Source organism: Nipponia nippon, unplaced genomic scaffold (assembly GCF_047370975.1).
Source record: "Nipponia nippon isolate SJK-2023a ecotype South Korea unplaced genomic scaffold, ASM4737097v1 scaffold_32, whole genome shotgun sequence".
Taxonomy (NCBI): Eukaryota; Metazoa; Chordata; class Aves; order Pelecaniformes; family Threskiornithidae; genus Nipponia; species Nipponia nippon.
In genome coordinates, this window is record NW_028262350.1 from 1645147 (window position 1) to 1663613 (window position 18467).

At 47.8% G+C, this 18467-nt stretch overlaps 2 protein-coding genes and 1 long non-coding RNA gene across 3 annotated transcripts in view; 2 read left to right on the forward strand and 1 right to left on the reverse strand.

Annotated features, from left to right (window-relative positions):
- Positions 1-18467, reverse strand: part of LOC148054237 (uncharacterized) — a 170353-nt gene that overhangs the window by 15825 nt on the left and 136061 nt on the right. The window lies entirely within an intron of this gene.
- Positions 748-5101, forward strand: LOC148054238 (keratin, type I cytoskeletal 19-like). Its single transcript, XM_087769891.1, has 8 exons — positions 748-1281; positions 1660-1742; positions 2005-2161; positions 2260-2421; positions 2754-2879; positions 3017-3243; positions 4232-4349; positions 4885-5101. The coding sequence occupies exons 1-7, from the start codon at positions 748-750 to the stop codon at positions 4317-4319; spliced, it is 1377 nt and encodes a 458-aa protein (XP_087626017.1). The 3' UTR covers positions 4320-4349; positions 4885-5101.
- Positions 12232-17542, forward strand: LOC104009862 (keratin, type I cytoskeletal 19). The gene is made up of 8 exons (XM_009461896.1): positions 12232-12816; positions 13786-13868; positions 14429-14585; positions 14845-15006; positions 15463-15588; positions 15710-15936; positions 16265-16410; positions 17189-17542. Exons 1-8 carry the CDS (start codon positions 12232-12234, stop codon positions 17212-17214), a joined length of 1512 nt encoding a protein of 503 aa, XP_009460171.1. The 3' UTR covers positions 17215-17542.

An 18467-nucleotide genomic window follows, 5' to 3' on the forward strand; every position in this document is an offset into this window, starting at 1 on the left:
CAGGGAATCTCTGGTCTGAAAGGAGATGCTTTGATGCAGGCAGGAGAAAGAGAAGTAACAAATAATCGCTGGTACGCTCAAGTGCACTCCGAGAGAAGAGCATTTCGAGGTCCAATGACCCAGACCCCGGCAGGTTCTCACTCAGCCGACGGCCACGCACAACGGGACAGACCCTGACTGCCGTGCGCTTGCAGAGAGGCAGCACGGTCCAGGGTGGTCTCCTGGCTCTGCTCCCAGGGACCGCAAAGCAGCTGAAGGAGCGGGCACCCTCGCTTCTGGCCACAGAGGGGTCGGACAGGCTCCATCAGATAGGACGGCTTTCCCACAGCTTTCACTTTCCGGGTAGACTCGCCCACGTCAGGGATGGATAATTGCTATGGTGTTTCATTCCCCGGGCACTCTCGGGTATCGTCGTTTTTTGTGTCACTGTTGTCATCACAAGTCAGACCTGATGATTCAGGAAGTAACATTTTTGATGTAGTTTTGAAACACGCTTCTGTTAACCAAAGCATCTTTCTGTTGTGGGATTTCTGGAGACAAACGCCTTCGGGGAAATATTTCCAGTTGAAAAAAAAAATAGTACTAGCCAGGTCACAAGGAGGAAGAATAAACAGCCCTTCTCCGGCGGCAACTTCCACAAGGAATGGTATAAATAGAGGAGCGTGGGGACAGAGGAATCACAATCGGGTCCCGCAGCGATCTGTGCAGCTTGCCTTGGGCTCCGAGTTGGATCCTCGCGCTCTCACTATGAGCTGTGCCGTCAGGCAGGTCGTTACTACCTGTTCCCAAGGCAGGAGCAGTGCGGGCAGCTCTGCGGCTGGTAGTGGAATAAAGGTCTCCTCCGCCTCCTCGGGAAGACACGCTGCCTACGACTTAGGTGGTGCGGTTGGCAATTTTTCTGGTGGCAGTATAAGCGAGGGATTGCTTGTGAAGCAGCTGAGCACCGGCAGTGCTACTGGTGGGAGCTTTGGAGCTACCCAGAGGGCTTGTTCTACCCTCGGATTCAGCGGTGGAGGCATCTGCACTCGAGGCGTTGGTGGTGGCTTCACCAGGGCCAGTGCTGGTTGCGGTGATGGGATCTTATTCGCTAACAATGAAAAGGCGACGATGCAGAACCTCAACGACCGCCTGGCCTCCTACCTGGACAAGGTGCGACTCCTGGAGGGAGACAATGCCGACCTTGAGTGCAAGATCAGGGAGTGGTACGCCAAGGTAGGGCCCAGCTGCGAACCACGGGACTACAGCTGTTTTCATAAGGAAATCGAAGACCTTCAAAACCAGGTAAAACATTGCTTTTCAAGAAAATTCTAATATTTCTTTGGGTTTTGCTTTCACGTGTGGCTAGAGCAATGTCAAATGGCAGGGGCAATAGCTATGTCTCTGGAGGTGCCCACGAAGCAATAGTTTCTATGAAACGGGCTGTTTGAGGGAGGAGGACACTGCATTTACAGAGAACTGGAGTTTCAGCACAGCCCGCTCTGCCAAGCTGGCACACGGGTTTCCCCCCTGTACTGTCATCTAACTGGTTAATAATCCCAATACATGGAATCATTACAAAGTAAGTGGGCTGCATTACCCCAGGTGGGTGTTTCCTCCAGGGCCTTCTGTAGCCAGAGGAAGCCACAAGCCCGAATCTCTCTCCTGCATTTTCCTTTCCAGATCCTCTGTGCAGCCATGGAGACTAACAAAATCCTTCTGAATATTGATAACAACAGGATGACTGCCGATGACTTCCGAGTGAAGTGAGTACGGTCCTGCTGGACTGAGGGGTTCACACTGCCCGTGGAAGGGTAGGTGACCGATGGTGATGGGGAAACCCTAACGCTCTGCTTGTCGTGCTGCAGATCTCTGCGAAAGGCACGGATACCATCGACAATGCTCATAGCATTGCATGCCTGAAGTGAAAGAAGAACTTGGTCCTACATTTTTTCCCCACAAACTCAACTCAAGGGCTTGCCATGGTTTACTGACATGCTGACCTTTCTTTGTTGCCTGTGGCTTAAGGTACGAGACTGAATGTGGTCTCCGGCAAAATGTGGATGCAGACATTTGCAACTTGCGCCCCGTCCTGGATCAGCTGGCCAGCTGCAAGACCGACCTGCAGCTGCAGTGTGAGGCTTTGACTGAAGAGATGTGTTGTCTCAAGACGAACCACGAGGAGGTTAGATCGCCCCTTACTCTTAGAGAAATAAGAAGAAAGGAGAAGAAAAGTCCCCCCGAGTGTGAATATTACTGATACGGTGCACGTATTCTCTGCAGGAAATGAACTGTCTGAGGAAACAGGCGACCGGAGATGTGAGTGTGGAGGTCAATGCCTGCCCTGGCCCAGACCTGAGGAAGATCCTGGAGGATCTGAGGTGCCAGTATGAAACACTGATGGAGCGTAACCGCAAAGAGACTGAGCAGTGGTATGCCTGCAAGGTACTATATACATGCAGAGCTGTACCCTGCTCTGCCTCTTTGGGGAAAAGGGAAAAATGAGAGACTAAGAACACTTACTGGAGATGTCTTAATATCAGCAATTCTGTCATGGGTGTGCTCAGCATCTAATTGTACTGCCCACTTTCAGTGCTCTTCTGTTCATGGCAGAGGGGCCACCGCATGGTGTTACAGGGTCACAATGGAATAAATGGGGGGGCTTTAGATTTGGAAATGCTCAGGTGCACTGCAGGGCATGTGAAGCAGTGTGGGGAAGCCCCTGCCACAACGAGATGCTGTGGCGCAGTGAGGAAAGGGCTTTTCTGACTTTGCAGGTGGAGGAGGTGAATCTGGAGGTCATCACAAGCAGCCAGGAGATCGAGTCAAGCAACAAACAGGTCACTGAGCTGAGACGTCAGCTGCAGGCCTTGGAAATCAATGTACAAGCCCAGCTCACCATGGTAGGTGATGCCTCTACGATTCACATCTCAGATTCCCCAGCTCTTTCTAGAAAGCTGCGTGACCAGAGTCGCACCTGTAACCCGACGGGCCAAGCCTGCAGCATAGCCAGGTACCTTTGTGTTGTTTCCATTCTCAGAAAGAAAACCTGGAATCCTCTTTGGCAGAAACCGAATGTCGCTACAACAAATACCTGGCTGAGCTACAGAGCCAGATCTCCTGCGTGGAGCAGCGGCTGGCTGAAATACGAGCAGAAATGGAGTGCCAGAACCAGGAATACAAGACCCTCCTGGACGTCAAATGCCGCTTGGAGCAGGAGATTCAGACCTACCACTGCCTGCTGGAGGGGGGACAGCACGACATCATGTACGCAGACTACAAACAGACCCGCGCGCAGTAAAATCTCTATGCTTTGACTTACAGGGGTATGAAAATTCGTGATACAAATGGTAAAAGCAACACTGTGGTGAGGAACCAGTACTGACCTGTTACCAGACAGGGCCTAATAGCAAACGACGAGGCACTTGAGATGGCTCTGATAAATGGCCAGAGCGCAAGCCAGAGACCATTCCCCCTCCTGGGCCAGCAACAGCAGCGGGGAGAGGCCCCCAGCGCTGCCCCAGCCACCTGGGCACGGCGCAGCATCGCAGCTCGTTAAAGGGCTATTTTCACTCTGAGCTGGGCAAGGTCTTTCATAAACGCTGTCATTTAACTGAACTTTATTGGCTTTCACAGCTAGACAGGATTAGGGACTGGCAGTTAAATTAACTGAAACAATAAATTATCCAAACATTTTCAGTTTCACACAGCAATTTTAATTAAAGTTTTGGGAAATTTAATTTGTATGCAAAGCAGTTGGCTCTTCCCTGCCTCCCATTGCCTGAGATTTTGAAACAGCGAGGCATGCTGTTAAGCTCATAAATGGCTGCATACACACACAACCGGCCTGAGCACCCACCTGCTCCATTAGTTTGGAAAAAGAGGTATTTTAATGGTGGTGCCCTGAGGTGGGTTCTTCTGGACTCTCCAGTCCTAAATTAGTTACATGAAAAATCAGCTCTTGTTCCAAAATGCCAGTTGCAATGGATGAAATGACACTGTTCGAGCTTGTCTCAGAGCCTCGGGTAATCCTGAGTGTATCAAGATGGAAAAGCAGTAGCTGTCAACAGGCAGGCAGGAGGGAGGATGTGCTAATTGCTGCTGTAATGACCCTCGTGGTTCGAAGGGGAAATGTCCAAGAGTGACTGAAGAGACACAGCTAAAGCCAATGCCCGGAGTAGCTCCGGGGCACGGGCAGATCTCCGGGATGTGAATGTCCGGGGCTTTGGTTACCAGAACTGTCTGCTTTCCACAGAGGGTCAGTGGGAAGAGGAGTCCCTGCAACATCAGCTGGAAGAAGTGGTGGGCTTAAAGCCAGCCTGTGTCAGCCATGCCTGCCCTAAGCCTGTGCGCTCTGGGTGAGGATGCGTAAGGTGAGGTGTCCTCTAGAAGCCTGTGAATGTGACCGTGAGTTGCTTCTTTAGTCCTTCTATGTGCCTGGGGAGGAGGAGGATGAGAGATCTCCAGGCTTTTCTGGGTGGTGAAGAAGGGCTGGAGACGTACTCTTGTTCCTGGAGAGAGGCCGTGCAGGGAGTCGGGCATGCAGGATCATGGTTGTGGCTGTCGGTGGTAGAGCACAGGGATTAATCGAGCTATGGTAGAAAGTGGTGGCAAGGGATGCAGCCATGGAGCATTTATAAATTTATGCATAGAAAATATGTTTGACACTGGGGGGTAACCAGTAGTAAATGTGTTTAAATAAGACGACTTTCAGCAGAACACGAAAATGAGGAACTGGCAGGGGGAATCAGTCAGCCACGAGTCTTTCAACAAGTATATACAATTAGGCAAGCTAGGGAGAAGAGGGAAGAGAAAGGTCAGTACCAGAGCAAGGGGGATGCAAGAGAAAGGCATGGTATTGCAGAGGAAACCCCTGACAAAGTCATGCTCCCTGCTCTCCCTCGGCAGGTCGCTGCAGACAAGAGCTTCCCTGCCAGCCCTGCTGCACATCCCCCTGAGGAGGTCTCTCGAAGAACAAACCGTTTGGAAAAAGCAAGGCAAAAATAACCTGACAGTTCTCAGTTCTGCTTATAGCACCAGTTGGAAGGGACTGTGCAGAACGGCTGCCTTCCTGCCGCCCACGCTGCCTGCTGTCTTCATCCTCCGATACTGCTTTGATCCAGTCACCGGTCTTCACTTGGGCTAATCTGTTTCGCAGTCAGCTGTCTAACAACTACCAAAGCTTGTCTCTAATAAAACTTTGCTATTACTGACACAGCCTTGAACCGGAGAAATAATTTCTACAAGTAAATTAACATACAAGTATTTAAAAAATTGTTACGCAGATAGTTATATTGATCCTTTGGTTAGAAATCCACCTTTGATCTATATCCACAAAGCAATCATTACAAGGGAAAAAGAAAAAGAAGCAATGTTCCCATCTGCCGCGCTGCTCCCGCTGAATTAAGTGGCTGCAGGATGGTGGTGGAGGGGCAGCTGCAGGAGGATGGAGGAGAGGGACCAGTGGCTGCTGTGGAAAGGGACATTGCTGCCGGAGGAGGAGGCATAAGCTAAGACATGAAGCAGAAGGTGATGAGGAAAGAAACATTCAGGGAGGCTGGACAGAGTGCAGGGAAGGAGTTTCAAGACAGTCTGACTGACAACCTTATATCGAAAGAGACTTCTGAGTGAAAATTGAATTTTCATTAAAGTAGGCATGTGATAAAATAAAATAAAATAAAATAAAATAAAATAAAATAATATAATATAATATAATATAATATAATATAATATAATATAATATAATATAATATAATATAATATAATATAATATAATATAATATAATATACAACACCTTTGAGTTATTATGAATGTGCAGTAACAGGATAAAATCAAGAACAACAAGTTTTCCCAAATAATACCAAAGTAGCAATTTTGAAAGCAAGGCTCTGCTGGACTTGACACACCCTTCTGGTGGAGGAAAACAATTCCCAGAGAAAATGCTAAATAAAGAACCTCTAAATGGATTAAAAAAAAAAGACAAACAGGAAGAACCAGCTGGCAACATGTGGGAAGATAAAAGGGTGAGACAAATTAATATGTGGGAGAGAATTTTTTTTAAAGTAAGATACAATAAACAGCCAGGAAAAAAAGATGCTGGTACTTTATTACCACACAGAAAGAAATTAGAAACACATTCAGGAACACAACTGCTTTTGCTGCTTGTGGAAGCAAAGACTCAGGATCCAGCCTGTCCCTTCTCACCAGCAGCAGCACCTACCAGATGCGTCAGGCAGGCTGTGGAGGGTACCTACAATCCTTGCTCCTCATTCTTTTCTTGTAATGAACTATTGGATGGGGTCTGACGACTAACCTTACACAGAGGTCTAACGTGAAGGCTTCCAACATGAAGACTTTGGGGGGTACGATGAGCCTAAATTAGTGTCCATTTCTAAAGAAAGAAACAGCTCAGACGTTTCTGGAATGACAACATGGGACAAGCCAAAGCTTAATCACAGACAGCTATTCTCTTGGCAAAAATCACAGCAAAGATGGGATTTTGTGCAGCCAGTTTTGTTTTCTGCTCTGAGCACTCGCTCTGCAGAAAGCCTTGGCTGCTCATGTGCCACCTCTCACGCTCTAAGCTTTCAAGTCCAAGCAGCATGTTGTGTCTTTATGGAGATGACCGCACCAGCACAGAGGGCCAGGGGCTAAGCAATCCACGGACCGGCTCCCTTTGGGGGACGGCCTCTCCCCAGTCTCTGTCCCAGTACAAGAGAGTTGTTAGCCCTGTGGGGGTAGTTGCCCTAACGAGCTTCTGGACAAGGCTCCGTGTTAAATACTTTCTCTGCTAAGTTCTATATCTCCTATTCCCGCAACACTAATTACACTGTGCCTTTCAGTATTACTTAACGTGCCTCGGTGTTTACACAGCACCTCTGCGGTGGCATTAAATGCAATGCAGAAATAAAAAGATGCCTTCCCTGCCCAATGAGTTTATAACCTGGACAGTGCTGGGAAACGATGACTGAGGAAAGAGCATAGGCAGAGGCGGGAAAGAGAAGATAAATGAAATGCAGAGGAGACAGTGCATGGGACAGCAGGACAAGAAGTGACCTGGGACGTTGACCACAGCCTCCTGCAGGCAAACTTCTATCACATTCCGCACACGCAGCCACTCACGCTAGCACATAGGTACTGCAGCTCGTAACAGCTCCTTCTTTTATTTTCTAACGTGCGAATCTTGTAAAGCAAGAACGAACGAGTATCTCAAAGACAGACACTTAGGCTGAAGGTGTAAGGCTGGGAGAGGAACCTAAGGATAAAAAGAGCAAGGGTGGGTGCCCCAGAGAGAAGAGGGGAATTATATCAGCACTCGGGCGGGTAAGCAGAAGCTATCAGCATCACGACCAGAGGCTGTAGATTAAATGTACTGCGATTGCTCTAGCAGATACGGTCACTGTCTTACAGAGAGAGCAGACGCATGTGAATTGCAACACCATCAGAAAAAATCCCCGAGGAGTGAACATGCCAGAGGTTGAAGACATCAGTGAAGAAACAGAAATAAAACAACTCGTTTTGCAAATTGCCACTGCTGGAAATCAGCCATGGGTTAAGGACTGCACTGCACAAGCAGTTACACCTGGTAACAGGCACTATGCTTTTTTAATAGTAGGCCATATTCTGGTGTGATGTATAAACTATAATTTCTCTATAAACGTCTATGTTATAAAATACGCAGACAGGTACAGTCTCACTCACACCCACAGTAACTATCTGTGGGGTTTGCCTTTTTGTTTACTGGCTTGTGTAACATTTATGAAGAATTATATAGATGGGTAAACTACTACTATAATTAATCGGGAGATTTCTCAGCTCACTGCACTGAGTAATATAATATAAACTGCCAGTATGAACCACACATGGAAAGTGTATTGAAATTAAGAGACTTTTTAGTACAAGTATGAAATAAAGATAAAAAGAAGACACTCGGGGGGGCTCTGGCTGGCCCGCGCCTTTGGCTGCCCGCCTGTTGTACCACTGTACGGCATGGGAGCGCAGGAAGCACCTGAGTTCTCCAGTTCTGCTGCCAGGTTCTGGTTCGACCCACGCGGCTCTGCCAGCAGGGACCGCAGGCCAAAGCCTTGTTTTGCCTCCCGACCTGCTCTTCACTCAGCCGCCCATGCCGGAGTGAAATTGCTGCAGTTTCGTTCACCCATCAGTATTCCAATCTGTCCTAATACAAAGTCTCTTGTACTCGTCTTTGCCATGATAATCAGTAGTGCTTCCAGAGATGCAAATGCTGGGAAGTTTGGCTGCACTGTCATCGTCTGGTAGGCGCTGGAAGGAAATTAAAACCCGTCACAAAATGAATCAGGGCAGACTGTGAGCTTCAGTAGGAAGAAATCTGGTTCTGTCCACCTCCGTGTTCTGCTGAACTTCTGCTTCATCACTAGCAAATGTTCAGAGGCAGTTTGAAGATGTGAACAGTCAGCAAGAAAGAAACTGAAACAGAGTAATCACCTTGGTCTCTGAGGCGTATTTAAGACCTAGGATCATGCTGTTAACAAACTCATTGTGATAATTATTTCACTTGCCTTACAGGAATTTTGCTAAACGTGGTGGTATAAACCAATGACTCATTAGCCAGAAAAAAGTCATGGTCTGCATTTGAAAGATGGGAGCATGAGGTCTGGAGCCAGCTCAGTATCACATCAAAGAAGTGTTTAATAAGTGATGCCTAATGGCTATTATGCAAATTATTAATGGTAATTACAAGTGACAAGATAAAATCATATTCCAATGTGGTTGCACAAACATCACTGAAGCAATGCTTATGAAAGCAGAGTTCTGTACAGTTAGACACGCCCTTCTTGTAGTTAACACAAGAAAACATTATCAACTTTGATAAGTAAAGCGAGCAGAGCGTGGACGAGACAGGCCGACGTTTTGCAAAGAGGCTGTGCACCAGGACAGTCACAGCTCCCGCAGGACCCAACTCCACTGCCCACGACATCCCTTGAACATGTCACATCTTCCAGCCTCCGCCTGAGCGGCCCACCACCATGTGCCAGTATTTACACTTATTACCTCTTCGTCCACTTCCAGATCTCTTGTCTTTTCCCTAATGCCCACGAGACTTAACAGCGTTTGCACTGACGTTGTGCTGAGACCACTGCCAATCACACTGGCTAATAGCGTGGCATTGCTTCCTTTACTTCCAGCCGTATGAAACCAGTTGTTTCCTCCTGTCTTACATTTAGGTTGTAAATCCTTTTGGGACATTTTTATGTCTTAGACTTGCACAGTCCTTTCCTACACATTGTTCTGCCCCAAGGCTACGCTCCTAGGCTACAGGAATACAAATGATAACAAAAGTGGAGGTAAAGAAATCAGTTCAGTGGGGAAAAAAGCCGGTACTGATGGATGTTTCAGAACGAGATGGTGGCTTACAGCTAGAGAAAGCAGAGTGTCATATAGCCAGCAAAGACAGACCCAGGCCTCCGCCCGCCGCGTGGCGAGGTCGCAGTGCGAGCCTCGGAGCCCCGACACAGTGGTAAGGAGCAGGGCAATCCCACGGTGCCTGGAGTGAAACTGCCGCACGGCCGTGCAAGCTGCCCGCCTGCCAGCAAACAGCTGCAGCTACCCAACGCGAGTGAGAAAAAAAATCAAACTGGTTTTAAAGTACAGTCTGGTTAGTCAGGGACTGGCTTTTGGATGCATTTGCTGCATCAGTCCCATGTTCCGTGTCCCAGTGAAACTGGCAGGAGCCCAGGAAAGCTCCAAAGAATGTAATTGTATCCCAAATATGAGTACTTTGGAAGAATTGTATGATTGTTTCTAATCCTCACTGGTAAAATGTGATTCGGTCGTCTGTGGACCTTTCAGCCAGGGTCGGTCTCTTCTCCCCAGTAACAAGCAATGGGACGAGAGGGAACGGCCTCAAGCTGCGCCAGGGCAGGTTTGGGTTGGATATTAGGGAAAGCTTCCCCCAAAGGGCTGTCAGGCCCTGGCCCAGGCTGCCTGGGGCAGGGGCTGAGTCCCCATCCCTGGGGGTATTTAAAAGACGTGTGGATGGGTGCTTAAGGACATGGGTTAGTGGTGGCCTTGGCCGTGCTGGGTTAACGGTTGGACTTGATGATCTTAAAGGTCTTTTCCAACCTAAACAATTCTATGATTCTATATGTAAAAGGTTGTTCAATGCTGCAAACCAGTTTGTTTTGTAGAGCAAGACCTATCCCTTCTTTCTGTTGCTGAAAGAAGTAGGTGTAGGTGCTCCTTGCCCACCCGTAGAGAAATGTCCCATATCTGCAATGTCTCCTCCTAAACCCAAGACTCTGAAAGGCAAAGAAAGGCAACCCCAGCCCAGAGCACTGCTCTCTCTAGATTGCTATTGCGGAACTTCTTCTGAAAACCCACACAGCAGAAGCAAGGCTCCAAGCAATCCAGACATTATATTAATTTCTGTTGGCTCTTACAGCCACACCCTGTCTTCAATTATATTCCTCAAAATGACGGATGAAAGGCAGATTTACTCCCTATCCTCCTTTTTGCTCATGATTTTCGCTATTGTGAGTCTAGGCTGTGTGGGGAGCACAGGGAATGTGTTTCTAGGAGGAGGATGGACTTGTATTTCAGGCACTGCAGTCTTAACTAGGAATCTGAGCTCTGACAGACTCCAGCTCTGTCCTTGAGCAAGTTATTTCACTGAACCATCCAAATAATGAATATTCTAGGATGGTGCCAGCCTTGGGTAGGCGTCTTTTTATCATTTCTGATCTAAGTAAAAAAATAAATTATCTCCCTGGAGAGTGGAGAGTCCTAACTTATGCTGGTGAGAAAGACGAGCACATCTACACATGCCTGGGGACACTCTCCTACCATGGTGACAGAAGCCACCTAACTGCACGCATAATACGCCTTCCCACCAGTAAATGGGAGGTGGCAGAGCGTATGCGTGCAGGTTTCCCTGCCCTTCTGTCCGGAGGTGATGGCTGCTCTTGGGGCTCCCTGTCAGGGGTCACACTCACCGCCCAAGAGGATTTATCACAACTGCTCCTGTAAATACGGACATCCTTGAGTCAAAGGTTACTTGTGAGTAAGAGTTGCTTGGAAATTCCACCCTGTAGGGAACAGAAGCCTCCGTCCCCTGGAGAGCACAATATCCTCTCATTACAGCAGTCTGCTGGAGAAAGATACTTGCACTGGCGGAGCCAGTTCTCCGAACGCTCCTCTGGCTGTTGCTTGCCTGGTTTTGGAGATCGCACTCCCATGGCTAGCGAGGCTGTGCTAATGCCTGCTACTGCTCTGACAAACTCAGCTAGGAAATGCTCAGCACAATCTTAGTGATGGCAAAGACCTGCGGGATCACATCTCAGCCCATCCAGGGAACTGGATATATCGCCCATGGATACTCCCTTTCCTGTCATCTCTTTCTTTATCTACGATCGCCACAAATTGAGGCAGCATGGACAGCAATTAAAGTAATGGAAAAATAACGTCAGAGAGGTACTTCATACACTTCAGCTTACATCAAGTCCGTGTAACATCTAGACACAAACAGGGACTTCCAACGCTCAGCAGGCCTGATCTTCGCCGGCTGTGAGCAAGTTCTTGTGTTTGCATGACCAGAGAAATATAAGCCGCAAACAGGGAACTAAACCCATAGGGGAATTACCTCACTGATTTAAGAAGTCTCACAGTAAAGCATGTATTGGGCCTACCGTCTGTCATTCTGCCAGGTGACAGACTTCTACACCATGATACCCCTGGCCTTTTCACTGCTACGGTCACTATTATTCACACTTTTCAGAAGTGAGAATTTATATTAATTTCCCATTTTTGTTCCACGTACTCTACCATAGCATGTGATATAAAAATGTTTATTGGACTAAGAATAAAATAAATACAAATTAATGAAAGATAAAAGGCACTTTGATGTTATAAATACCAATGTTTCTTCTTTGTACATAATCTAGGGCAACTTTTTTTCTCGACTTGTTGTAAAGTTTGCATCATACAAAAAGCTGATGACTCATAAAACATTATTTTACTTTTTGGAATAAGCTGCTGACATGTAAAGTATCTTCCTTGTGAACTGGGATTTCTAGAGGGAAACTGCCTATGGGCTATTTATTCTTGGCATAAACAGCAAGACTAGCCAGCCCCGTGGGAAGAAGAAACACCCTATAGGTGACACCCCCTTTGGAAGGTATAAATAGAGATCTGCGGCAACAAACAACCTGCAGTCTGATTCAATATCAAGCTGTGCATCTTGCTTTGGGCTTTGGGTTGGATCTGCAGCTGTCCTCAAAATGAGTTGTAGTATTAAGCAGACACCTGGCTCTCTCCGGGGCAGGACCAGTGGTGGCAGCTGTGTTATTGGTGGCGGTGGTGGTGGTGGAGGAGCGCGGATCTCCTCAGTCTCTTCTGGAAGATACACGACTTGCGGGATAGGTGGTAGCCGAGGGTTTTCTGGTAGAAGCTACTGTGGCGGTGTGAATTACGGAGGAGGACTGAGCACTGGCAGTTTGGTTGGTGGAAACTATGGAGGTGGCTTAGGAGCCGCTGTCCTCGGAGGATGTCCAGGCATTGGATTCAGCGGTGGCAGTGCTCGCTTTGGCGGTGGCATTGGAGGTGGCCTTGGTATTGGTCTTGGTGGAGGGGTAGTTGGAAGTGGTTTTGCTGGTGATGGCATTCTTCTTTCTGGTGATGAAAAGGTGACCATGCAGAACCTTAACGACCGCCTGGCTTCTTACCTGGACAAGGTGAGGTGCCTGGAACAAGAAAATGCTGACCTGGAGTGCAGAATCAGGGAGTGGTATGCCAAGCAGGGCCCTTTTTGTGAGCCACGGGACTACAGCTGCTATTACAAAGAAATAGAAGATCTTCAAAATCAGGTAACATCATTTCTCAGCTGCTTTCTCCCTTGTAGGCTTCTCCCACGGTGCTGGTTCACAACTTAATGCAGTTATCGAGAGTAACATTTCATTGTTGTAAAATGCTTTTTGTAAACAGCCATTAAGACAACTGCCTGTAGAAAGCCCTAGAGCTCAAAGGTAAAAACCTTGAGTGTTTGGACTGTTTCCATTGCTTTTAATCATCAGATATATTCGAAGGGGAAAATGTTATGTTCATGTGATACATTTGGATTGGCTCAGTAGTCTTTCTGAATCAGGTTTGTGCCGAGGTGTTTAAATAGATACATGCCAGGAAAGCAACTAAAAGAGAAATAAATAATGGATCGCATTAATTTGCCTGAATCGATTTTATTCTGTCATCAGTCTTGCAGAATTCCAGTTAAATGTTATCTCCTTTTTTTACAAGTTTACTCTTTCATACAGAATTGGGAAATATAGGACACCTCATTAAAAATAAGAACAAAGAGAGCATTGCCATAACACATTTTGAGTACGCAGTTTAAAATTAAAAACGTTTGCAAAGCGTGTTTGGCAAAAATTCTAGGATGTCAACGCACAAAGAAGAGTAAAATGAAAAGAATCCAGGAAACAGGCAGAATGAGACAGACTTAATTATAAGTCTTGAAACAAAGCTTTTAAATCTCTTATCCATGAAAGTAAGATTTAGATTTAAGAGGTTAGGTGGATTGCGGCAGGTGCTGGACAACACTAATTATACCTCCCTGACTGTCTGCATCTGAACCACGTATTTTATCATTTTAACGCCTTCACCGTACTTCACTGAACACTCACCCTGTGACTGCTGCACTCCTGAACTCCCCCATGCCTGCTACCCAGCATTACAAAAAAAAGAGAGAAAGAGGTCAGGTCCGGTAGCACCGGTCAATGGGTATGCTTGAGCCCGAGGACACAGGGAAGAGACTTCAGGAGTGAATATTGTTTTTCCAGATTGTCTGCGCAACCATAGACAACAACAAGATCATTTTGAACATCGATAACAGCAGGATGACGGCCGATGACTTCCGAGTGAAGTGAGTACCCCTCGGCACACTGCTGTCCCCTTCCTCGGTCACTGCGCTCCCGCTCGCCCAGCTGGTGAGAAGGAGCTCCCAGCCAGGTCTCCTGTGATCCTCTGGTGAGGACAGGCTGGAGGCTATGCAGAAAAGCTCTTCCAGCCACTGCCTCTAGAGCTGCCTCAGTGTCAGTTTGATGGAAAGTTTGGGGCAGCAAAAGGTTCCTGAGTGGAGATGAGAGTTCTTCAGAAAGCAGAAGGGATCTGCAGGCAGGGAGCAGCGTGGGTTCACCTGAGCTGCTGTTCTGGCACGTGGTGTCTTCCAAAGGGGAAGCTTTCGTTTTTTCCTGTTGGAGCGCAGAAACGCGGTGAGTGACACCTCCGCCCCAGTGGGAAAGCTCCAGAGAAGGCAGACTGAGAGCAGACCTGACGGAGCGAGCCTCAGACTGCTTTTCTTAGCATCCTGTTAGGCTAGTTAGGAAAATACTGTAAGGAAGATGGATGGTCAAATGAAAATGGAAGAGCAAATGGTGGTGTCAGACACTGACTACTCTTTCTCGCTTTCTTTCTCACTCCCAGGTACGAGACGGAGCTGGCCCTGCGCCAGAGCGTGGAGGCTGACATTAACGGCTTACGCCAAGTCCTGGATCAGCTGACTCTCTGCAGGTCTGACCTGGAGGCACAGCTGGAGTCGCTGCGGGAGGAGCTCTGCTGCCTGAAGAAGAACCACGAGGAGGTAGGGTCCTGCCCCTCTCATGTCAAAAGCGTTAATTAGTGCAGGATCCATCACCCTCCCTCCCCGTGGTCCCCACCCCTGGGGCGCTGGCTGCGGAGCGGCAAGTGGTTGATGGAGGCCATAATTGTGAACTCGGAGCTGCGAATGTCCAGCAGAGAGGGGCTCTGCCAGGGGCTCTGCTCTTCCCCACAGGGGAACTAAGCTCCCTCAGTTTTTTCCTTCTTTTTAAAAAATGACATGGTCTGGGTGGTGTTTCCAGGAAATGAACTGTCTGAGGAAACAATCGACTGGAGATGTGAGCGTGGAGGTCAATGCCTGCCCTGGCCCAGACCTCAGAAAGATCCTGGAGGAGATGAGGTGCCAGTATGAAACACTGATTGAACGCAATCGCAAAGAAGTTGAGGATTGGTATGAGTGTAAGGTGAGTAGATTTACTCAGCTCTGACTTTCCCAGGCTAACACCCAGGCAATGGTTCCACAGCGACGTATTACATGTTAAAACCACACAACATACCGTAACAGCGTTCAGCATTGGTTTAAATTGACACTGGATGCTGCCACTCCGCGTCCTTTTCATGGGGTGACAGGAATTGCTGCATGTTAACGAGACTTGAGGTGGGAACTCGGTACAAAGCAATAAGTGGCGAGAAGAACGGGACAGCAGTGCTATGGGAAGAGCAAGTGGCGAGAAGAACGGGACAGCAGTGCTATGGGAAGAGCAAGAGGAATGATGAGCAGGGTTTACACTCCATTAGGATGAGAGAGTTCACTTTTCATTTCATGTTTTTTGCTAGCTTCTCTGCTCTGTCCTTAATACTTAATCTGACTTACATTACACATCCCCTGAACACCTTTATTCTGGATTGGTGATTTGCAGATTGAGGAGGTGAATCGGGAGGTTATCACAAGCGGTCAGGAGGTAGAGACGTGCAACAACCAGGTTACCGAACTGAGACGCCAATTGCAAGCCCTGGAAATCGATCTCCAGGCTCAACTCAGCCAGGTGGGTGGTGAGCTGCTGTAAGGCTCAGCTGCCTCACAGTTAGGCTTTGATGTAAGAAGTCATAGTTAAACGCAGTGTTTCTCATGCCGGTATTTGTATTGTGCCACCCGTCACTCCTCAGAGGGACAACCTGGAATCCTCGCTGGCTGAGACAGAGTGCCGCTACAACAACCACCTTGCTGAGCTCCAGAGCCAGATCACATGCGTGGAGCAGCAACTGGCTGATCTGCGTGCAGAAATGGAGTGCCAGAACCAAGAGTACAAGATCCTGCTGGACGTCAAATGCCGTCTGGAGCAGGAGATCCATACATACCGCTGCCTGCTGGAGGGCGGACAGCAGGACCTCATGTAAGTAGGCTGAGACGCACCGAACAATACAATAAAATACCTGCGTTCTGGGTATTTTAACATAAAAGAAAAAAGTGAGCAATAGGTGGAGGCACTGCGCAGCTCCTTCACCCTCACTGACCTGTTCTGGCTGCCTGGAAATCAAAGGTGATAATCCGCTTCCCGGCCCTGTGCCGGCCATTGCCGCAAGAAGCAAGGTCACTGCAATATTCTGCCAATTTTATGCCAAAGAGGAAACAGATTGAGAGCAGCAGGGACAATGACCGAACTGTAGTTCTAGTTTAGCTGTCATTTCCTTCACTAAAACGTTGTTTTCCTGTTCCCGTAGTCAGCAAGGAGGAATTGGTCAGTCTTCGGGTCTAGGAGGAGGAGTTGCAAGAACAAGTGGAATAGGAGGAGGAGGTATCATTAGAACAAGCCACACTTACACTTCATCCTCCCAGATGCCATCCTGTGCAGCTGCGGAGATACAAGGTAAGACCCGCAACACTACAAGATTTCCACAGTCTTCTCTATTCTAATGCAACAAGGACAGGCAGCAACAAAGCTCTTTCCCACATACCTTACAGGTGCTATTTGAAAGTTTTATTGTGAGGCTACTGGGAAATACATGATGGGAGGCCACAGAGGAGTGGCTACAACAAGTGCTTTCAGGAGCTGTGACTTTACTGGGAAGCATGAGAACTGCAAAAAGGGAGGAGGGAGAAGAGGGATAGAAAGGAGGAGGAGAGAGTCAGCAGGCAGGAAAGCCACAGAGAACATGGAGAAAGGACTGACATGAAATCTGGGACAAAGGAAAGAGTAGGAGAAAGCAGAGAGCCCAGAAATCAGGAAAAAAAAAAGTGAATCATGGGAACACTGGCAGAAAACTGCCAGTACTATTTCAGGGGGAAACTTCCAGCCAAACTGAAAAAGAAAGAAAGAAATAAATATGGCGACGGTTGGTCCAGGAGAATGAGTGTGAGCAGGGGCATTGCTCTGGCCAGGGCCCGGATCCCGCTCGCTGCTGGTGCAACGGCTGCAGCTTCCACCATTTGGCATTTTTATCTAGAAGGGCAAACCATGCTCAAGCTGGCTACAAACCCCATCTGCCCGACTGGCAGGCAACAATCGGACCTTTCCAGGAAGGGACAGTATTTATCTGAAATTCTAATTGAATTGGCTTGTGAAATGATCACGTGTATAGCATGACAGTGTGGGAAAGAATCTATTTTTGCTATAAACAAAGTAATGTTTCCTTTGATCTCTCCAGTGCCTTGCAGAAGGATTTGTGATTAAGCAGAGAAATGAGAATATCCAACAAGAGAACCCTGAAGCAGAGCCATGGATAAAGAGAGAGAATATTTACTGTATGCCTCCTCTGTGCCTGGAGGAGCGTGCTCTTTTGTATTACTCAGCAATGCTAAGCAATGTGTCAGAGGGACAAGCAGAGCATTGGGCCACATTCTGCTTTATTTTGCTATTTGCTTTTTCCAGTCTGTATTGCTGCGTGTGCCCAACCACCATGACTATTGCCAGAGTTAACCAGTAGTATGATCACTAATGTACCTGCTGGTGAAAAAATTTCTCTAATAAAACTTTGCTTCTGTCTGATGCAATCAAGAAACCTGTGTCTGGAAACTGAGTTCCTTTAGAAAACCAGGTGCTGATCCATGCACAAGGGTCACCTAACCTGGTCAGGATCAGACTCCACTGGGAACAAACCTGCTTTGCCAGTGGGAGCCAGAGAACGGCCTCGCTGGCCTTGCAGGTCTTGCCCACCTCCTCCCTCTCAAAGCCTGTAGCGTACGTTGCCGCTCCTGCATGACATCCTCCATGACCTACACAGGCAGCCTGAGCAGGCAGACGCCTGGCTGCTTCCCACCGAGCATTGTGCTAAAACACAATTTTAGAAAAATTTTGAAAGTCAGTGATGGAACCTCTGGAGAGAGATTGCCTCGGCCCCAGTCTAGTGCTGACACACCTGGGCTGTGCCCTCTCACACTTCATCATCCAGCCTGGGGACTGTGATTAGGTTGAGGAGGAAATCTCAGTCTCCACAACTGATTCAGTTTCTGCTGACATGGCTTATATTCCAACCTAGCCCTTCCATTTTATAGGAATGTTCCCATTGGGAAAAGGACCGGAGGCAAAAGGGTTATTTCCTATCTATTTTCACATAGTGACTGAGTCATTTACTGGTTATCCTTCTATTTCAAAGAGTTTCAACCTGAACATCAGGAACTGTTGAAAGATCATCTTTACATTCAACATACCTTCTCTGGAGAACTGGAGAGGGCAGGATGGGAGCTGAAAAAGTGCAGCTCAACAGAGAACACCATGGAGAAAAAAGCCAGCTAGGGCGTTTGGGTACGCAGAGCCATTATGCCTTAAACCTCACAAGCAAGGCAAAGATCAGTCCCTCCTTTGGGCCTCAAACAGCAGCTGTGCAGCTGATGCTGAGTCAGCATGGACTGGCATGGTAGTGTGCGTGCGTCCTGACACTGACCTGCCTAGAGAAGCGAGGGCAGCAGTTTGGTAACTCAGGGCCC